This window comes from Chelonoidis abingdonii, chromosome 15 (assembly GCF_003597395.2).
Source record: "Chelonoidis abingdonii isolate Lonesome George chromosome 15, CheloAbing_2.0, whole genome shotgun sequence".
NCBI classification, from domain to species: domain Eukaryota; kingdom Metazoa; phylum Chordata; order Testudines; family Testudinidae; genus Chelonoidis; species Chelonoidis abingdonii.
The window spans coordinates 54,686,758-54,710,034 of NC_133783.1; the positions used below are offsets into that span (position 1 = coordinate 54,686,758).

General features: G+C 41.1%; 1 protein-coding gene across 1 annotated transcript in view; it reads right to left on the reverse strand.

Annotated features, from left to right (window-relative positions):
• The window catches only part of NHLRC2 (NHL repeat containing 2), a 66,995-nt gene that overhangs the window by 37,880 nt on the left and 5,838 nt on the right, over positions 1–23,277 (reverse strand). Inside the window, exon 2 of the mRNA XM_032775156.2 lies at positions 22,984–23,136. Within this exon, the coding sequence (XP_032631047.1) occupies positions 22,984–23,136 (153 nt within the window). The remainder of the gene's footprint in view (positions 1–22,983; positions 23,137–23,277) is intronic.

Here is a 23,277-nt window from a genome sequence, read left to right on the forward strand (position 1 = left end):
TCCATTATAAACCTTTTTGTACCATATTAAAAACTCTGAATACTGAAAATAGTCTTCAAATATTCATAGATAACTGTGTGTCTGATCAGTTCTTCCAGGCCATTTTTAATAGTGTATGCCTAGGAAATCTTTACAATTAGCCTGTGTATAATTTGCACAGTATGTTAATCAATATGAAACAAACCGGAAAATAATACAGATAAACTAGGCATTAAATCAAAGTACTGCTCTTTACTGTGTTAAAGTAATGTCTGCAAAGGTGAACGCTTGTGTAGTTGTCAGTCTTTTTAAAAAACTGTTTGAATAATCACAAATTAATATAATAATTTTAAGATGTGGAAAAACACAGAAGTGTTTAAAACCACTAAGCAATGAGACTTTCAGATAATGTCTGAAAATTGACTTTCTGTATACAGCACTGTAGGTCCAAGACACTGAAATACGTACGCTAAGGATTAAATCAATCTTTCCTTGTGAAAAAAACAAGCTTAGTTTAGACTTTATAATGACAGACTGATTTTTTAAAATCTTTACACAAGTTAAGCCAACCTTTCAGCACCTCATATGGAAAATCTCCAAAGAATGTTTCCTTTCCCTTCTGTTATACAGTGTAGACAGAATATCATCATAAATGAAACTGTAAATATACAACATGACTTGTATTAATAAACTGAATCCTAAAAACAAGTTTTTAAAGACAGTGGCAACTATCGGATTTTCCTTTCAATTTGATTTCTGCAACACACTTCAGAGCCCTCATGTAGTAGAATAAAAGAGCTTTGAATTGTTTTGTATTTTAGGTTGTGGTTAAAAAATAATGTTGGACAAATTCTCACTCAAACATTGTAATATCTACAAGAAATCTATAGAGTTTCCATTAATAATACTCTCAACAGAATAGCACCGTCATTTCAACAGAAATCAAAATTAGGTACAATTCAGTATCAGTAGCAAAAAAGAGTATTACTAAAGGCGTCTTAGCTGAAATTCTACAGGTTTCCATCCTAGGTCCTTGCCTTTTCTTCCTCTACACTTATATCCTTAACTTATTTGATCAGCTCTTACTGATTCAGCTATTACCTCTACAATAATTATTCTCAAATATTTATCCATCTGTGATCTCTGTCCAGTTCTACATCTGCCTTCTGTGATCACTCTTCTTCGATGTCTTGCCACCACCTTCAATCTAATGAACAAATTCACTACTGACATAAATGGGAGCAAGTTCAATTAAGTCAATGAAATTACACCAACAGTGAATTTGGTCCAGTACGTCTCAAACAGGAGGGCGGGATCCCTCAGGGGGTTGTGAGGTTATTACATGGGGGGGGGGGGTCACGAGCTGTCAGTCTCCATCCCAAACCACGCTTTGCCTCCTGCATTTATAATGGTGTTAAATATATTTTAAGAAGTGTTTTTAATTTAGAAGGGGAGGGTGTCGCACTCAGAGGCTTGCTGTTTGAAAGAGGTCACCGGTATGAAAGTCTGAGAACCACTGATCTAAAGGAACTTATTCTTTTCTCTCAAACTCATTCTCCTCCTCATTTTTCCTGCCAGCAATACCATCCTTCCTGTTACCCACACTCACAACCATGGTGCAGTCTTTGATTGCTCTCCCTCCTGTTACATCTTACATTCATGTCCTTGTCAAATCTTGCCACTATTTCCGCTATAACATCTCAAATCCATCCTGTCTTCTTTAGTCTTACTGTCAAAATAGCAGTCAATGGCCTTCTACTCTGGCTCGAATACTGCAAAATCTCCTCCTATGGGCTGCCCTGCTCTAGTGCATCTAAACCAAAGCTGCCAAAATCATCAACTTTTGGTACTGCTCTGACCTTGTCTCCTACATTTCTTAAGTATTTTTATGTAGAGGAAAAGCGTGAGCCAATAAAGTTCAAGCTTCTCCTCCTCCTCCTCATGTTGAAAGTTTCTACAAAGTGCCTGCAACTCCCCTCCATCTTTGTATCTGCTCACTGCTTCACTATACACTCCTACCTAAGCTGCCATCCTAACCATTTCCTTTCTCTCTTCCAACTCTTACTCCTGGGGGAATTCTGCATCAAAAAAATTAAAAATTCTGCAATATGCTGCACATTTTGTCAAAATAACATTATCTAACCATGCCAGTTTCAATTATTTTGGTAATTTTTTTCATAGTATCTGTCAGCAGGTGTGTCTGCAACAATAGACACACAAACCGCCCCTAGCAGTAAAGAGTTAAAGAAACCCCTATGACAACCCAGTTCCTGCTTCTCTGCACTCCCCCCCTCCCCCTCCCTGCCCAGCTGGGGGGCCAGAGACACACACACCCTCCAGAGCTCAACTGCAAGGCCCATCCCCCAGCCCAGACACTCACACCCCCTCCCTAGAGCCCAACTGCAGCCCCCCCAACACACACACTCTCTCTCTCCCTCCCTCCACAGAGCACAATTGCAGGGTCACCCCCCCCCCAGCCCACACACACTCTCACCACCTACCCCTCCCCAGAGGCCAGCTGCAGGGGCCCCCTCTTCAGCCCAGACATTCATATCCTCTATGCTCCAGAGCCCAGCTGCAGGCTGCCTCCAGCCAAGACATTCACAGATCCTGCTCTCCTAGAACCCAGGGGATCCAGAGGGAGAAACAGCCTGATGCTGGGTCCTGGGTTTGCAGGGAGTTTCCTGCACCTTCCTTCAGGACCTGCTGGGAACAGCAACTGCTGGAAACCCTCCCATTCCCATCCACTTCCCCTGGCCTTGTCTTTTATTTATGAGCTGGGGTCTGCCATGTCCAGGGGCCCCTAGTGGCAGCCAACATCTCTGCGGCCCATTTTTTGGGGGGAGGGGAGGAAGAAATTCTGCATGACATTAATTTCTGCAAAATTCTGCATTGCACAGTGGCACAGAATTCCCCTCAAAATAAATACTAATCCCATGTTTTCTTCCCAGCATTCAAAACATCTGGAATTATCGTTAATGTACATCCAGCTTGCCCCACTTCCTAATTCAAAGACTCTAAGGACCCATTTAGCACGCAAAGCATTAAAACTCCACTCTTTAGTACGTTTTGTATTATTTTGTAGGGTCTCTCTCTTTGAAGAATGATTCTGGTAACTACTGAGCACATCCCATCCACTCTACAGTGTCATGGACAATTATGGTGCCATATAAATAATGAGAGAACATAACTGCTCCCCCTTTTTGATGTACTATGAGATATAAAAGGCAATTCCTTCCCTTCTAGCTACAAAAAATGAACTCAGCATATAGAAATACAATATGGTTTTCAAGGAAAAGTAATTTTCTGCTACAATGCATTTCTGCTCACTGGATTTGCTCTGTAAAGATGGCTGCCAAGCTAAAGTTGTTATTTTTGCTACACAGTTCCTGTCTTCATAATTTTAAATGGCGTAATTTGCTGGTTTTGTGGTAGGAACCTAAGAAAGTTAGTTATTTTAATGATTTTTAATCTGCATTGGATTTAAATATAGCCTACAATATGTGAGTCCAGAGGAGATGATTTTTTTTAAAAGCAAATTTAATCTAAATTGTGCACATTATTGTGTGAACTGATGAATGTGTTGCCATTTCAATATACCCCCAATTAAAACCTTGGTTTCAAGGATTATACAAGAACACAAATTTGGGCCTCTGCCAACCTGTTTCTGAATATTAAAAAGTATTTCTTCTTAAAGAAATCCAACAGGCAATTTCTGGTCTACTGATAACATGAACTAAATATGCCCCAGGGTTTAAAACAACAGACTGAATGCCACTTGGAAAACAGAAATAGTGCTGCTGCAGATACAAGCAAGAACATATCAGATAAAGATCTTGGGTAGCATTTAGACCAATGCAACGTGAACTTTATTATGAAACAAACCTATTGGAGGAGCCAGATAATAAAAGTGTGTATGTGCATGTAGACAGATTTGATATTTCTGATCATCCTAAAACAACAGCTTCTTGTGTTCAGGCATCTCATGTCACAGCAGCATACTGCTAAAGTTCCATCATTCTGGCATCATACTGTTGTATTCTAAGACTGTACTGGCACCATGCGATCGTAAAATAAATGTTAGAATGTCAAAAAATACTCTGAAGTTAGTGTACAATACAATAATTAGGACAAAGATACTCCCATGCCATTAAAGCACATTTCCAGTACGTAGTAAAGCAGAAGGGAAAAGGCAGTGTGACTTCAAATATCCAAATCATACATTAAGCCACAGAAACACCAAGTATTTTCACTCTTACAAAATAAGGAATGGGAGACAGGTATATTCAGCTATTTCTTCTCATTCTCACCACCAACCTGCAGCAGCCCTGCCACCCTCACTGTTGTGTCACCTTTTCCATCCCTTCTCCGCGAACAGCTCTCCCTCCCCTAACCCAATATATCGAACAGCTCTCCCTCCCCTAACCCAATATCCCTAGTCATCACTGTTCCCCTTCAGACAGCAAGTTTCTCGCTTCCAGTCTGCCTATCTCAGGAGTGGGCAAACTTTATGGCCCGAGGGCCACATCTGGGAACAGACATTGTATGGCGGGCAATGAATGCTCACAAAATTGGGGTTGGGGTGTTGTCACATTATGAGTGTAATCTAATATCTCATTGAAAGGTGACAGGGCCAGAAAGAATTAATTAACTCAACTCACCGACTGACCTGACTCATGGGTGAACCTTAAGGACTGGTTAGGAAGGTATGTAAATGAATAGAGCTTTGAAATGCAAGTCTGCATTGTTAGAGGTAGAAGGGCAGATGTTTGCTCAGGTCTTGTGATGTAAGCAAACAAGTCTCGTCTATTGCTATAGTTTTAATTCAAAGATCAAAAAAAGAAATATTAACATATACAGACAGATACTTGAGTGAAATAGTACATATATTGTCTATGTGTCTCTTTGAAGGTTGTGGTAACCTGTATCTGAACTGTTTAATGGATAAATTACTCTGTGCTAATTGCCAAGATGTTTGGGAGAAGGAATTAAGCCTATTGTTTTCTCAGGCTGAAAGGCTGCTGGAAATGTATAAGAAGCCTGGGACACAATCCTTCTTCATCTCAGATCTGCTTTGGATTTCAAGAGGGGGAATCTTAAGCCACAAGGATTGAGATCCCCAGTCATTGACTGGAGCCACCCTGAATATGGAAATTGGACTATAACCTATGGACTATTTCTAAAAGGACTTTTTGCAACTGCAAGCTCATCTCTGCTATGCATCTGAACCTCAAGAATTAAATTCAAGTCTGTATGTATATGGATCTTTTAACCAACTCTCTCTCTTTTCTTTTTAAATAAATTTTAGCTTAGTTAATGAGAATTGGCTGTAGCGTGTATTTTGGGTAAGATCTAAGTTATAACTGAACCTGGGTATGTGGCTGATCCTTTGGGACTGGAAGAACCTTTTCTTTTAAATGATAAGAAGATTTTCAGGAATCATCATCATATCTGACAGGTGTGTCTGGACGGAGGCCTGAGGCTGGGCATTTTAAGGGAAGTGCTTTGTTTGGATTTCTAAGTAACCAGTGAGGTACTATAGAAGCTGTTTTGTGCTGGTTGGTAAATCTAAGTATTGAAATAACCAGCAGCATTTGGGGTTTGTCTGCCCTGTTTTGTTTGCAGTTCACCCTGATTGAGTGACCTCAGCCGTCACAGGTGTGTGTGTGTGGGGAGGGAGAGGTGTGAGGGTTCTGGCTGGGGGTGCGGGCTCCGGGCTGGGGCCAGAAATGAGTTCAGGAAGCAGGAAGGGGCTCCGTGCTGCGGTGGGGGAGTGGGGCGCAGGCTCTGGGGTGGTGTATGAGGAGACTTTCGCAAACCAGTAAAGTGCCTGAAACCACTATGGCTTATTGGTAAAGGCAGCCTAGTCAGCATGCTGTAAATTGGTCATTCAGCAATCTCAGCTTGACCAAGGCGGGGGGGGGGGGCAGGCAGTTTTGGGTACCTCAGAAAAGGGAGCTTGAACCCGCATCCTTCCTGATAAGAATTGTGTTGAAGTTGCTGATATATGCATTTTAAAAGAGCAGGATGTGCCCCAGGAATGTCTATTGGGGTGTCAAGGCTGCAAACTCTGGAAATACCCACACCTGGTTAATAGTAATCAGAAGGAATCTCTTGCTTGCCCATTGGAACTGTTGCTTAACAAGTTTTCTTTAAATAAGGGGGAAAGTTTGAGGTAGCTGAACTTTTTTTGGACTCTCCCTCTGGATACATCTTGCAGTCCCCACAGGCAGATGGAAGATTTGGCCACTGGAAGCCTGCCGCAGTGTCACTTGATAATTACCAAAGCTGAGTGTGGCTCTCAAGGGTTTGGGGTGTTTTATTAACCTGTTGCGGACATGTGCAAGTGCTTGAGACCAAGTAAAGTTTAGCTTTAAGTGAAAGCTCTATTGTGTTGGCCATCTATAGGTCAGACAGCCGTGTCTCCCCTGATTTATTTCCTGACACCATCTCACACAGAGTAAAAGTTAACAAGAGCTGAAAGAACCCCGGGTAACAGTGGGGCTGAAGAGTTTGGGGAGTACAAGGTGTGAAAGTAGAATGAATTATATTGTAAAAATAAGAATGGATTAAAGAAATGTTGTATGTACGTTTAAGCAGAAATAAGAAATGTTGAAATACAGGTGCCAGGAAAAGAAACATTAGGCATAAACAAGGGGTTTAATGGCTAACATTAACAGAGAAGATCAGTAATAGTTAAGTAGGAATAAAATATGCATGGCTTAAGCCCCAGGTAAACTTATAGATCTGCTTCCTTTGTTATCGTTGCTACGTGCTCCGCCCTTTTTATCTGTAATTAAATAGATAGTTTGTGTCTTTATGGGCCCTCACATTATCTGGGTGGTATTAGCAGAGCGGTGTGCTTAATAAGACAGAGTGGTCTGACAAAACTGTGATCTGAGTCTAAGCTTTGACAATTTGGAGTCCACCGAGATGGCACCGCTTCACTGGGCTGTGTGATATCCTGACTGTTTTTGTAGATGACCGTGGCAAGCCGGCACTGGGCGTTTGGGCCTGAGCGGTCTCCCACTAGAGCAGAAAGGTGCACAACCACAGTGAGGTCTACACCATCGTACCTCTTGGTTCCAAACTCTGTTCTGGAGGGATCCGGATCTGACATCAGGAACTGGTCAGGTAATTATTTCTGTGTTTTTGTCCGGACTGAAGGATCTGTCTGTCTCTGCGTCTATCTGTCCTCTTGTGGAGTGTTTGAGTCTGGGTGCCGTTCTTGTCTGGGATCGGCCCGATCAAGGGGCCTGTCCCCGCGGTCTGAGTGAGTGGAATCTGACAATCGCAGCCGCACTGCACTTTGGGTAAAACCTGGTGTGAAGCAAGGGCGATGAGGCAGTAGCCTGTGGGCTCCTTTTGTGTGTTTGCACTGGACAAATTTCGCTTTCTTTGTGTGACTGGTGTGTGAAGTCCTCCTGTATGGTAAACCAGGATGTCAAGTGGGACAGTTCCCCTAAATGAACCGCAGCTTATTTTATGTATTTAGGATGGGTCCAGACCCTGTAAAAACGGTCCAGACTCTCGAAAATTTCTGGAAAGACGGTCTAGACTAACTCGGGGGATCCCAAACTCAGTGGCCCTGTTAAAATCTTGGAACAAAGACCGAGTGGATGTCTTAAAGGACAAACTCGGCCACATAAAACTAGAATTGGCTAAAGGAGAGGTTAAACTGTTTCATGCAGTGTGGGAAGAGCAACCGTAGGTGGACAAAATCAAAACTTGCCTCTCTCATTATTCACAATAATCAGTAAAAAGGTTTATTAAAAGCCTCCTTCTCACCACCAGACTGAGCCGCTCCCTTTATCCGTTCTCCAAACCCCGGATCGATCCAACCACTTTCATAACTCCCATGTCATTGTAAAAGGACAAAAGCCCCTTGTTCTGTTTCCCTTTTAGTGTCTGCCTTCAAAAACTGATTCCTTAGTGTTCCTACCATTCAGCAAGGAAGAGTGGGCTCCTCATAGCCCCACCCTTCCTGGTCCCTTTCCTTGAACATTCTTCTAAATTGTGGAAACGACCACAATAGCACTCCACAATGGTTTTCATGGGAAAAGCAGGATGGGCCCAGACAAGCAACAGATAAACTGAGAAAGCAGGGTTGAAAGCCCTAAGGGAATAGGTCAGGAGTAAGAAAAGCAGTGAGTGCAGGCATGATCCCTGAACATATACTTAAAAATGTGAATCTGAGTGATAAAAGTGTCATTCTGGACATAAACAAGTGATTTAAGGAAAGAGTGAAAAGTTAACTGTACAGAGGCTGAAGAGAATTAAGCAGTTAAACTTTGTGGAAACTGTTAAAAGAACCATGTTTAAAAGAGAGAGAATTCTTGTTTCTTTCAGCTATTCTAAGGAAATGGGCCTTTTCCAGAAGAGTGCTATAAATAATCCAAAATATATATACAGCTATGTAAAAACAAAGCAGTGTAAAGAAATGTTAAGGAAAAGATGTGTATGTATCTATTTTGTCTGTGAAAATATGTAAACATTCTAAGAATCTAAACCAAACACATCTGGTTTGTAAAACTCCTGTTGTTCTAGTGTGAGATAATTTGGTTTTGTTGTTTTGTTTTTAAGCCATAAAAATTCAATTTGACTTCTTTAATTCAAAGTTTGAAAACTGACAGACCTTTTTGCAGACCCAAGGTAATTAAGTACTGTTTGGTTTTGGGATTTAGCATTTAACCATTAAGGGGTAACTTAATTCTTTACAACATTAAAAATGATTTAAAATAAAACCAAGTCATGGCTCAATAGGGCAGTCAAAAATCAGGAAATAGGGAAGATTTCTGAAGTCTTTGTTGTTTGTTTGGTTGATTTTTTTGTAACAATAGCAGATAATGAGCTTTGTATGAAAGAAAAGAAATTAACAGTGACCCTTTGAAGCAACAGCAGAGGTAGATGCACAAAACAAAAGAGCAATGTTAAAAACACTGAGCCTTAAAATGCGCTCTGTGTAATCAGGACGTCATTTTATAAGGGTACATGAAAACTTCTGTAAGAACAAAACAAACAGTTACACCTTATATAAAAATTTTAATATGGCTAATGTTTTTGAAAGTTATAGTTATAGAAAAAAAATGTGCATTTTCCCTAGGACATGTGCAGAATTGTATATTGTAAAGGGGTTTAAAAAAAAAATGGCAAATGAAAATGTGCTGCCTGATTAAAATCTATTAGGCGCTCCAAAAGAAGCCGCAATAGGCTGTGTTTTGTTTTACAGTCCCTGTGGTTACCACAGAGTTTCTGAGCTTCTGCTGATGGCTTTGAAGTCAAAAGCCAAGCCTGATGTTGATGCAAATTTACCTAACTGATAAAGAATGGTGTAAACCTGCCAGCACAAAAGAAGCTGCAAAAAAGAACATACCTGATCAGCAAACAGATTGCCTACATAAAGGCATGGTTATACAGATACCTTTCATAAAATTTGATGCTATATTATTGTTAATATTAAACATTAAATAAATTTAATGTTAGTAAGTACCCCTGTAACAACTTACTAGTGTAATGATTTTTGGAAAATTCCTTTAAGTAATATGGTATGAAGCTTTCTCAGCTTGATTACCTGTGAATAAACTTAAAAGCTTAACACAGCAGGAAAACATTACAAAACTTGGACTGCTATATATAAGGAAAAACTGAGGTACACCACCTCATGATTTAATAACTAAACAGTGTGAATAATTTCCACTTAACTCTTAAAAAGTAGAAGCATTAAAACCTGGCCTGCCTGTAAAACACAAACAAAAAGAGGTCTCAGCTTACTGTTAAGCACTTGTTTAGCTGAGTTCTCTATCAATCTTGGCATCGAATGGCAAACAGTTACAATGCATCTGTTAAAAGGACAAAAAGATAACATAGTTCTAAAAAACCAAAAAAACAAAACAAAAAAAACCTGGACCATTCATATTATACACACAACATGGAGACTGTTAAGAATGCACTGCAGAAACATACAGCTTACCATTGGTATAAGTTATTTTCTGATGGTCTCCACAACTACTGCATAGCTAATGTTACTACCCTAATAGTTTTTGGTTTAAATTGTATGTGTTTGATTAAATTTAAAATGTGCTGGTAGATAAAACAATGTTGGGCAAGCTAGAGCCCAGGCCCAAATCACCTCCAGTATTTTCTATTAGTGGACTAATAAGAAGTGGACACTGGCGATTAATAATCTTAGTGTCAAAAAGGGTATATGTAGGAGCAAGGATTTTAAATGCCGCATAAGAATTAATGTATGATTTGAGGTTTCATCCTGCTAACCACTTTTTTGAAGGCAGAAAGAAATGAGCCTCTGGGACTATAAGATTCCGTTTCCCATAGGTCTTACAAATTGGGCCTCTCTCTACTCTTTGTTTTAAGATTTAGTTAGTAAGAGACAGGATTCTGCTATTGTTGTCTATGTTAAGTAAATTAGAAGAAACATTAAAGGCCTGGATCCAGTAAATTGTCTTGGTTATCAATTGCAAACTTAGCAAGGTTTGATTTGCAGTGCTTTTTTTGCTCGATATAAAATACTACTGTTTGTATTCTCATCTGTTTGTGTGAATGAGGAATGTATGCATCAGGGAAAAGATAAGGTGTGAAAGCCATTTTATAGCCAGAGTAAGAAAAAAGGAGTAAAAAGACTAAAGACATCAAAGAATCACCAGGTACTGCTACACCCCGGAGGCTGTTAACTTCTGGCATCTCAGAGTGGGTAACATGCTTTCGCACTGTAAGATGCACCCACCCCCAGTGATCCCCCCAATCATTACCTTCAAGGACAACGCAGAGTTCAATTTTTGACTCCAGAAGAAGACGTAGAGGAACAGCCTGCAATATCTTACAATATACGCTCTCGTAAGGGTTTGCCAGAAGCAGACCAACTACATAAAACAAGGCCCAAGAAGAAGGCAGTAGTGAGCCTAGCGCCTGCTGCTAGTGGGACATAAAAACTGTGACTGCAGTTCCCTCAGTTGTGAGGTTGTTCCAGAAATCAGAAGGGCCGCCTGCCTCCACATGCACTCGTGGTGCCTGTTCTCAGCTGCTGGTGTCGTTAGGGTTCTGGGGAGTCCACAATGACAATTCTTTAATCCAGCCAAGCATGTGTGGATAGCTCAGACCTTAATATTTCTAAATGCTGGGTCTGCAGCCACATCCCAGCCCACTCTCAAACTGGGTGTTTCCTGTCCTGGCTATCGCACTCAATTCCCCAGAACTCACTGGAGGACCTTGTCCGTTACACAATATGGGAACAGTAATGAAACCTGGAAGAGGCTATTGCATTCCTTTATCCCACTCGGGGGAAGTAAACACCAGGCAAAAGGCTCCTGAGGTTACAACAGTAGTTAAAATAATGGCAATAAAACGGAGAAAGTTTAAGAGCCCTGCCAAAGAAACAGGGCATCCGACAGGTGCCCCACAAAACTTTGGTCCAGGGGCATTGGACATAGTGCTGGCGGCCAAAGGAGGGACCTTGTAGGCTCTCAATTGGGAAAGAATTGTGGGTTATACCTGACAATACCAATGAGTAATAATGGGGCCTAGGCCACTTAGAACAAAATCGCGTATCTTCCTCACGAAAGAGTAGCGGAGTTCTTATGGAAGTGGCTAAGTAACCTGTTCAATTTCTCTGGTATAGGAAACTGGTTGTTTCAGTGAGCCCTAACTATCCTGTCTGGACCTAGTGATTTTTTGTATGCTTTCAGTTAATCTCCTGTTATATCCAAAATTGTGTCACCCAAGTGACTGCCCCAAAACAGAGTGTTAATATGATGATTTTGAATATCACTGATGAACAGAGAATAAGGAACGGTTAATTTGTGAAACCGAGTAATTGTTGTCATGGCGTGCGCTTGACCAAAGGAGGATTGTGAAAGGAGATGAATTCATTGTAAAAATAAGAATGGATTAAAGAAATGTTGTATGTACTTTTAAGCAGATATAAGAAATGTTGAAATACAGGTGCCAGGAAAAGAAACATTAGGCATAAAACAAGGGTGCTAATGGCGAAACATTAACAGAAGATCGGTAATAGTTACTAAGGAAATACAAAATATGCATGGCTAGCCCAGGTAAACTTATCAGATTCTGCTTCCTTTGTTATCTTGCTAAGTGCTCCCCCCTTTTTATCTGTATAAATAAGATAGTTTGTGTCTTGTATGGGCCCTCATTATCTGGGTGTATTAGCAGAGCGCTGTGCTAATAAACAGAGTGTCTGACAAACTGTGAGTCCTGAGTCTAACTTTGACAAAGGGTGCTCCAGGCTGAGATCAAGGGATTTGGAGGCAGGAGGATGAGGGCTGGGGCAGGGGGTGGGGGTATGCGGAGAGACTCATGGGTGCAGGCTCCCAGTGGCACTTTATCTCAAGCAGCTCCAGAAGCAGCAGCATGTCCCTTCTCCGGCTCCTATGAGGCAGAGTGACCAGACAGCGCTATGCGCTGCTCCATTCGCAGGCACTGCCCCTGCAGCTCCATTGGAGGCTAGAGGGGCCATTGGAGCAGGGCCATGCCACAGCTTCTTGAAGCCTGCGCCTCACTGGAGCGCCAGAACAGGGCAAGCCCCAGATCCCACTTCCCAGCGAGAGCTCGCAGGCCAACTTAAAATGGCCTGCTGGCCATAGTTTGAAATCCCCCCAGGCTATCTTCTTGCAACCTCTTCAGCAGGGAGCTTCTAGGCATTAAGCCACCCTTCTCCCTATGAGCCGCCTACCTGCAGCTATTTTTTGTCATAAGCAGTGGTGGAGCCCTATAGCAGGGCAAAGCAGGGAAAAGACAGGGCAAAGCACTTGGGCAAATCAAAATTGGAGGTTTTTAGCAGCAGACAAGTCTGACTCTGCCTAAGGGCTGGTGGTTAGTCGCTGACTATGTGGGTGCTCCATGACTGGAGCACTCATGGAGAAAAAAATGGTATGTGCTGAAAAGCCACCAACAGCTCCCCCAGTTCCTCCCGCCACCAGCAGCCAAGCTGATCAGCGCCTCACCCTCCCTTCCAGTGCCTCCTGCCCACCATGACTGGCTCTTCTGAGGCAGCAGGAGGTACTGGAGGGGAGGGAGAAGAGCAAGGGGTGTGTGTGCTTGGGGAGGAGATGGAACAGGGCAGAAAGAGGCAGTGGGGATGTGGCTTGGGGGAAAGGGTGGAGTGGGGGATCCGCCTGAGGCACAGCAGGGGTCGAGCACCCCTCTCGCCCTGGCTGGTGGGAAGAAGTACAGATCATTCCCACACCTACCCCAGCATTCTGCTCTGCATAGACATATAAAAGATCCCCATCTCTTTTTGACAGAACAAGAAGTTTCCCCCAGTGTCTGGCCAAACTTCCCCTACCCCTTCTACTGTGAAACAAGTTGTCCACCAGGCTGACATCCTCCATCATTTCAGTGATGCTGTATGTGTATAGTTTGCAAAGTGGTTTGGGACTCTTAGCATGTATGGTATTATTTCTACATTTCTAAGGTTCTTCTATACACTGAACATCAGCCCATCGAAGAGCTACATCAATACCCTAATCCTATCTTAGCATTCTCTTAAAATATATTTCCATTTTACTGGACATATCTTTTCAGAGGAATGTTTAAAAAGAATTTAGGAGAAAAGTAGAAAACACACTGTACATCTGCCTCAATTTTTTCATTGTTTTAAAAAAATCTTTTCGTGTCCAACTCCTGACTTCTTGAAGCTGTCTAGAGCTCTTCTGAACTCTATTCAGACCCATTCCCCAATTCCTTAATCCCTGAAGGCCAATCATTGCATTCAACAATTTGGTTAGCCTGCAGTCAATCTTAGATTATTTTAGGAACCTACTGAAATAGTTTAACTTCAAAAATATTGCAGGTTTCTCGTGAAAGGTGCTGAAAGGAGAACAGTATGGCCAAGAAGGCCTTTTAAAACTTTTGTTTTTTCTTCTTTTTGAAGCACACACCTGCTTTCTAAGTTCAACAGAGCTACACTTGTAGGTGTGCATTGTTAAAGTTTTATTTTCTAGAAGAGAAAGCTAAAACTGAGATCATATCCAACTCCTGACTCAGGTTTTTCACTAGAAGGTAAAGCATGAAAGAGTTGTACTCATCCTTTAAGAGCTCGGAGGGGAGTAGTTGAGAGTGGCGGATGGCTTGTAGGGACACAATGGAGTTTAAAACCTCCTGAACTTTAAGTGATATATGCTTTTAAAGCCTGATATATATAGATTTGAAACAAAACATCTGTTAAAAAACTTCTTTTTAAAACAAGCTTTCTTCACACTTTTTACTGCATTTTTATGTTAGATGGATATTTTATATAAGTTGGAATAGTAACCTATTTTATTTTCCTTCTTTCTCCAGCCTTATTCTTCCGAACATTCATCTCCCAGGTTCACAAACTGTGACGTTTCTCTTGGTTCTTATCCAAGTGATCACTAAGTCTTGAGTCACTTTCCTGTTTGACACACACACACACACACACCCCCCTTCACTGTCATCACTACTAAACCTTGTTCTCTGACTTAAGAAATCTCTCACCTTGAGTACGGTATGTTTATATTGTAGTAGCACCTACATTCACTGTAATAGGCACAGTACTAGGAAATTTATTATAATCAGAAAAAAAAAACAGAAAAATTCCCCACTTGGCATTCAGCCAAGTGCAAAGGACCTAGCATGCTAATATAAAGCCATGAATTTCAAATATAATTTTACCAAAACAATCAATGGTGGAATCATATGCAAGCAAAATTTAAGAAAACGCAAAAAGACTATTGTGAAATAGAAGCAAAAGCTTTTTTCCCAGTGAGATCTGGTGGTGGAATGAGAAGTTCAAGATGCTGTGACAGAAAATAAAAAGTGTTTAACTTTGACAAATGAGGCTCCAACAGCAGGATTTTCAGCAATGTAAAACATCCAAAAAGACAACAAAAAAAGGGGTGGTAGCCACTAAGCTAAAGCCATGGGAGGCATATTTAGCCATCTTGAAACGAAGGAGGTTTAGAAAATACAACAGAGTGGCAAGATCTGCAATAAGAAACGAAGACATCAAAGTCACTAAAGATGAAAGTGGCAATATGTTGATCAATGAGAAACAGATTAATGACAGTAGAAAAATAACTTTGAACTGATATGATGAAGAGAATCTAAGAGAAGCATGCAAACGATAATCAAGACAGGACTGGTGGCACCAATCATAGGAGTTGCAGAGGCATTGAGCAATATGAAACATGAGACCTCCGAGCCCAGTAGCATACCAGTAGATGTATCCAAGTGCTTGGGGCAGTAGGTTTGAACATATTGACAAAACTGTTTCACAGCATCACGAGGACTGAGAAGATGCATGAACAAAAATATAAAATTACTACCAATATTTAAGAGAAAGGCTACATACAAGAATGTAGTAACAACTGCAGCATTAAACTCACGAGCCACATGATGAAGTTCTGGGAAAAGTTATTGATAAAAGACTTCAAAGAGAACTTGAGGTAGGACAATCAGATTTGACTCATTTCAGGCAAGTAACACTGGATGCTATCTTGCAATAAGACTGCTTGTGGAAAAATATGGAGAGAGAGAAAACCCTGCACACAGCATTCATTGATCTTGAGAAGGCTTAAGAACACGTTCTGAGAGAAGTCATCCAGTGATGCATGAGAATGAATCAGATACATGAAGGCTGTATCAGACACTTTCAGAACATGTCTGAGGGTCCTGTTACCACAGTGAGAAGACAAAGTAAACAGTTTCTAGTAAGAGTCAGAGAACATCAAGACTCAGTACTTAAGCCTTTTTTTATTCACATTGAGCCTGATGCACTTACAGAAATCATTCAAAAGGGGCACCTTGGTGCATGCTTTTTGCAGATGATGTAGTGCTCATGGAGGAGAGCAAAAGAGGACGTGGAAGACTGAAAGAATTCAAAGGGCACTCTTGAAAGAAATGGCATGAAAATCAGCAAAAATGAAAAGAATATATGGTCTGTAATCTCATGATACCTTGCAGAAAAAGAAACTACGTCTGCAGGAGGCCAGGCACTAACAAAGGTACAGCAGTACAAGTACCTAGCTCAAGTGTACAGGATAAGGGGAACTTAAACAACGAACTTATAATAAGCAAGAATAAGAAGAAAATGGAGAGAGGTGATTTGGCAATAAAGAATGTCGACCCCTTTTTATCTGTATAAATAAGATAGTTTGTGTCTTGTATGGGCCTCACATTATCTGGGTGTATTAGCAGAGCGCTGTGCTAATAAAACAGAGTGGTCTGACAAACTGTGAGTCCTGAGTCTAACTTTGACAAAGGGTGCTCCAGGCTGAGATCAAGGGATTTGGAGGGCAGGAGGGATGAGGGCTGGGGCAGGGGGTGGGGGTATGCGGAGAGACTCATGGGTGCAGGCTCCCAGTGGCACTTATCTCAAGCAGCTCCCAGAAGCAGCAGCATGTCCCTTCTCCGGCTCCTATGAGGCAGAGTGACCAGACAGCGCTATGCGCTGCTCCATTCGCAGGCACTGCCCCTGCAGCTCCCATTGGAGGGCTAGAGGGGGCCATTGGAGCAGGGCCATGCCACAGCTTCTTGAAGCCTGCGCCTCACTGGAGCGCCAGAACAGGGCAAGCCCCAGATCCCACTTCCCAGCGAGAGCTCGCAGGCCAACTTAAAATGGCCTGCTGGCCATAGTTTGAAATCCCCCCAGGCTATCTCTTGCAAACCTCTTCAGCAGGGAGACTTCTAGGCATTAAGCCACCCTTCTCCCTATGAGCCGCCTACCTGCAGCTATTTTTTGTCATAAGCAGTGGTGGAGCCCTATAGCAGGGCAAAGCAGGGAAAAGAAGCAGGGCAAAGCACTTGGGCAAATCAAAATTGGAGGTTTTTAGCAGCAGACAAGTCTGACTCTGCCTAAGGGCTGGTGGTATAGTCGCTGACTATGTGGGTGCTCCATGACTGGAGCACTCATGGAGAAAAAAATGGTATGTGCTGAAAAGCCACCAACAGCTCCCCCAGTTCCTCCCGCCCACCAGCAGCCCAGCTGATCAGCGCCTCACCCTCCCTTCCAGTGCCTCCTGCCCACCATGACTGGCTCTTCTGAGGCACGCAGGAGGTACTGGAGGGGAGGGAGAAGAGCAAGGGGTGTGTGTGCTTGGGGGAGGAGATGGAACAGGGCAGAAAGAGGCAGGGTGGGGATGTGGCCTTGGGGGAAAGGGTGGAGTGGGGGATCCGCCTGAGGCACAGCAGGGGTCGAGCACCCCTCCTCGCCTCTGGCTGGTGGGAAGAAGTACAGATCATTCCCACACCTACCCCAGCATTTCTGCTCTGCATAGACATTAAAAGATCCCCAATCTCTTTTTGACAGAACAGAAGTTTCCCCCAGTGTCTGGCCAAAACTTCCCCTACCCCTTCTACTGTGAAACAAGTTGTCCACCAGGCTGACATCCTCCATCATTTCAGTGATGCTGTATGTGTATAGTTTGCAAAGTGGTTTGGGACTCTTAGGCATGTATGGTATTATTTCTACATTTCTAAGGTTCTTCTTATACACTGAACATCAGCCCATCGAAGAGCTACATCAATACCCTAATCCTATCTTAGCATTCTTCTTAAAATATTATTTCCATTTTACTGGACATATCTTTTCAGAGGGAATGTTTAAAAAGAATTTAGGAGAAAAGTAGAAACACACTGTACCATCTGCCTCAAATTTTTTCATTGTTTTAAAAAAATCTTTTCGTGTCCAACTCTGACTTCTTGAAGCTGTCTAGAGCTCTTCCTGAACTCCTATTTCAGACCCATTCCCCAATTCCTTAATCCCTGAAGGGCCAATCATTGCATTCAACAATTTGGTTAGCCTGCAGTCAATCTTAGATTATTTTAGGAAACCTACTGAAATAGTTTAACTTCAAAAATATTGCAGGTTTCTCGTGAAAGGTTGCTGAAAGGAGAACAGTATGGCCAAAGAAGGCCTTTTAAAACTTTTGTTTTTTCTTCTTTTTGAAGCACACACCTGCTTTCTAAGTTCAACAGAGCTACACTTGTAGGTGTGCATTGTTAAAGTTTTATTTTCTAGAAGAGAAAGCTAAAACTGAGATCATATCCAACTCCTGACTCAGGTTTTTCACTAGAAGGTAAAGCATGAAAGGAGTTGTACTCATCCTTTAAGAGCTCGGAGGGGAGTAGTTGAGAGTGGGCGGATGGCTGTAGGGACACAATGGAGTTTAAAACCTCCTGAACTTTAAGTGATATATGCTTTTAAAGCCTGATATATATAGATTTGAAAAACAAAACATCTGTTAAAAAACTTCTATTTTAAAACCAAGCTTTCTTCACACTTTTTACTGCATTTTTTATGTTAGATGGATATTTTATATAAGTTGGAATAGTAACCTATTTTATTTTCCTTCTTTCTCCAGCCTTATTCTTCCGAACATTCATCTCCCCAGGTTCACAAACTGTGACGTTTCTCTTGGTTCTTATCCAAGTGATCACTAAGTCTTGAGTCACTTTCCTGTTTGACACACACACACACACACACCCCCCTTCACTGTCATCACTACTAAAACCCTTGTTCTCTGACTTAAGAAATCTCTCACCTTGAGTACGGTATTGTTTATATTGTAGTAGCACCTACATTCACTGTAATAGGCACAGTACTAGGAAATTTATTATAATCAGAAAAAAACAAAACAGAAAAATTCCCCAACTTGGCATTCAGCCAAGTGCAAAGGACCCTAGCATGCTAATATAAAGCCATGAATTTCAAATATAATTTTACCAAACAGAATCAATGGTGGAATCATATTGCAAGCAAAATTTAAGAAAACGCAAAAAGACTATTTGTGAAATAGAAGCAAAAGCCTTTTTTCCCCAGTGAGATCTGGTGGTGGAATGAGAAGTTCAAGATGCTGTGACAGAAAATAAAAAGTGTTTTAAACTTTGACAAATGAGGCTCCAACAGCAGGATTTTCAGCAATGTAAAACATCCAAAAAGACAACAAAAAAAGGGGTGGTAGCCACTAAGCCTAAAGCCATGGGAGGCATATTTAGCCATCTTGAAACGAAGGAGGGTTTAGAAAAATACACAGAGTGGCAAAGATCTGCAATAAGAAAACCGAAGACATCAAAGTCACTAAAGATGAAAGTGGCAATATGTTGATCAATGAGAAACAGATTAATGAACAGTAGAAAAATAACTTTGAACTGATTATGAATGAAGAGAATCTAAGAGAAGCATGCCAAACGATAAAATCAAGACAGGATCTGGTGGCACCAATCATAGGAGTTGCAGAGGCATTGAGCAATATGAAACATGAGACCTCCGAGCCCCAGTAGCATACCAGTAGATGTATCCAAGTGCTTGGGGCAAGTAGGTCTGAACATATTGACAAAACTGTTTCACAGCATCACGAGGACTGAGAAGATGCATGAACAAAAATATAAAATTACTACCAATATTTAAGAGAAAAGGCTACATACAAGAATGTAGTAACAACTGCAGCATTAAACTCACGAGCCACATGATGAAGTTCTGGGAAAAAGTTATTGATAAAAGACTTCAAAGAGAACTTGAGGTCAGGACAATCAGATTTGACTCATGTCAGGCAAGTAAACACTGGATGCTATCTTTGCAATAAGACTGCTTGTGGAAAAATATGGAGAGAAGAGGAAAACCCTGCACACAGCATTCATTGATCTTGAGAAGGCTTAAGAACACGTTCTGAGAGAAGTCATCCCAGTGATGCATGAGAATGAATCAGATACATGAAGGCTGTATCAGACACTTTCAGAACATGTCTGAGGGTCCTGTTACCACAGTGAGAAGACAAAGTAAACAGTTTCTAGTAAGAGTCAGAGAACATCAAGACTCAGTACTTAAGCCTTTTTTTATTCACATTGAGGCCTGATGCACTTACAGAAATCATTCAAAAAGGGGCACCTTGGTGCATGCTTTTTGCAGATGATGTAGTGCTCATGGAGGAGAGCAAAGAGGACGTGGAAGACTGAAAGAATTCAAAGGGCACTCTTGAAAGAAATGGCATGAAAATCAGCAAAAATGAAAGAATATATGGTCTGTAGATCTCATGATACCTTGCAAGAAAACAAGGAAACTACGTCTCAGGAGGCCAGGCACTAACAAAGGTACAGCAGTACAAGTACCTAGCTTCAAGTGTACAGGATAATGGTGAACTTAACAACGAACTTATAATAAGCAGAATAAGAAAGAAATGGAGAGAGGTGATTGGCAATAAAGAATGCCTATCAATTGAAAAGTAAGGTCTACAAGACACTAATTAGGCCTGCACTTTTGAATGGCTCTGAATGCACAGAGGAAGTGACAGGAGCAAATCTTGAATACAGTGGAAATGATGGATGCTTGGAGTTACAAAGATGAATCACATTCAGAATGATTAGGGCAAGTGTGAAGGTGGTATCAGTTATAGAAAAGCTTAGATGTTTTAGGCATGTGAAAAGATCAGAAGAATATATAGGAAACAGGGTGTTCAACTTAGGAGTGGAGGGTAACAGAAGAGTTGGAAGACACAAAAACTAGATGGATTGATAAATTTCATTCAAAACGATTTGATCAGCTGCAGAGTTTCCAAGGAACTGCTTCAAGACAGACTGGAATAGAGTGGAACTCTAAGAGTCAATGCCATATAGATAAAACTAAGGCTAGAAGCAAAAGAAGAAAAGATATACTATTCACACAAATACATAGCACTTTTTGCTTAAACCTTTCCTGCCACTCCGGTACAGTCCATTTTTTGAGTGTCAATCACTTCCCCTCTCCCACCTAAAGTTCGCTTCTCTCACAAATTGCGGTTACAGTATTTCCTCACTGGCAACTTCTCCACAACTTCTTGCATCTCAACCATTGTACCAAGTATTGTATTTCTCCAAATTAAGCTATACACTCTTCAAGACATGGAACTTCTCTTTTTAAGTCTTTTAAAAAGCACTGTCTATTCATTAGAGTATATAAATAACAGTACTTTATGCAAAACTAGTGAAGTTTTAGTAGCTTTAACTGAAGTAAACAATGCAATAAAGTTATATATCAACAAGATAGCTAATAAGAGAAGTGCATGGGAGGGTTAAAACATAATAAATTATCATGGTTTGTAACAAAGAGTTGAAGAATGAAATTAGTTTCAATCCCTCTCATCTCATCAGAAGAAAATACCTTTCCAATATGTCATAAAGTGTCCATCACAGGTTAGAAGCATTTAGGACCCTGCATAAGAATGCAATTCTTCTCTTCTGACTCAGCCTGATGTCAGATCAGAATTTTGGATAAAGATGGAGGGCAATTATGTAGCTCAAAAGCTTGTCTCTCCCACCAAACAGAAGTTGGTCCAATAAAAGATATTACCTGTCTACCCTAGTCATGAAAGATAGGCAGATTTTGTCTCCAACCAGAATTTAAGGGGGAAGAATTAAATTTATTCATAAATGATCTGGAGAAAGGGGTAAACAGTGAGGTGGCAAAGTTTGCAGAGGATACTAAACTACTCAAGATAGTTAAGACCAAAGCAGATTGTGAAGAACTTCAAAAAGATCTCACAAAACTAAGTGATTGGGCAACAAAATGGTAAATGAAATTTAATGTGGATAAATGTAAAGTAATGCACATTGGAAAAAATAACCCCAACTATACATACAATATGATGGGGGCTAATTTAGCTATAACAAGTCAGGAAAAAGATCTTGGATCATCGTGGATAGTTCTCTGAAGACATCTACGCAATGTGCAGAGATGGTCAAAAAAGCAAACAGGATGTTAGAAATCATTAAAAAGGGGATGGAGAATAAGACTGAGAATATATTATTGCCCTTATATAAATCCATAGTATGCCTACATCTCGAATACTGCATACAGATGTGGTCTCCTCATCTCAAAAAAGATATTCTGGCATTAGAAAAATTTTGGAAAAGGGCAACTAAAATTATTAGGGGGGTTGGAATGGGTCCCATATGAGGACAGATTAAAGACGCTAAGACTCTTCAGCTTGGAAAAGAGGAGACTAAGGAGGGATATGATAGAGGTATATAAAATCATGAGTGATGTGGAGAAAGTGGATAAGGAAAAGTTATTTACTTATTCCCATAATACAAGAACTAGGGGTCACCAAATGAAATTAATAGGTAGCAGGTTTAAAACAAATAAAAGGAAGTTCTTCTTCACACAGGTGTTTAAAAGAGAACTGGATAAATTCATGGTGTTAAGTCCATAAATGGCTATTAGCCAGGATGGGTAAGGAATGGTGTCCCTAGCCTCTGTTTGTCAGAGGATGGAGATGGATGGCAGGAGGGAGAGAGATCACTTGATCATTGCCTGTTAGGTTCACTCCCTCTGGGGCGCCTGGCATTGGCCACTGTCGGCAGACAGATATTGGGCTAGATGGACCTTTGGTCTGACCCAGTATGGCCATTCTTATGTTCTTATAAGAATTGAAATGGGTCTCTGGATCAAAGAGGATAGAAGTGGAGATGAGGAGGACCCGCAGGAAAAACCATAGGAACAGCTGAACTTGGGGGAAAACTTTAGCTCGGGTTTCTGTTTTATTGTTATTGCAGTTACTAATAAAACCAAACCCCAGGAAATGTGTTAAGTGTAGATCATACACAACGTACGTATACTCTGATCAGAGCAGGTAGGGAACCTCACCTACAAAAAAATCATTTTTTTTTCTTTTTAACCTATGAAGCCTTGAAAGCAAATTCAGGGGATCACATACGTCTAGAAATTCAGGGCCCAATTCTTGCACATTGAGTAGTACCTTATTCTACAAAAAGCCCTATTTATGAGAGTAGCAGACTTGGACTTTTATGTATTGCTTTTCTAAATACACAGATGCAACAACTGCCAAATTTAACCCCTTTTAGAAGTGTTGTGGGATTACATACAGTCCTCCTTTTTTTAGGCTACCATAGATTAGAAGGTACTTTTAGACATCACTGAAGTCTTGCCAAGTGTTTAGTAACCAGCAACGAAGTGACTCAGCTACTCCATCTGTAACACTGCCAGGAAATTTTTTTCCAAGCAAACTAAAGTGCTGATACCTTTATCACAGTATTTGTGCTCTAACCCATGGAGGTCAGGCAGCAGGTGTATGCAGTTGATGCAGCAGTAAGTGAAGAAATCCAAAACCACCACTTTTCCACAGAGGTCTTGGTACAGAGAAATGGGCCCTTCAGTGTTCAGCCACTCTAAATCTGGAATTTAGAAAACAGAGGCACTCAGTTAATTAAAAAACGAAAGAACAGATGACAGTGTTCAACATTCTTGGTACTTCAGTAAAATTTAAAAACACAACTTTCTATACAAACAGGAAGGCAAGCCAAAAATCTTAGAGA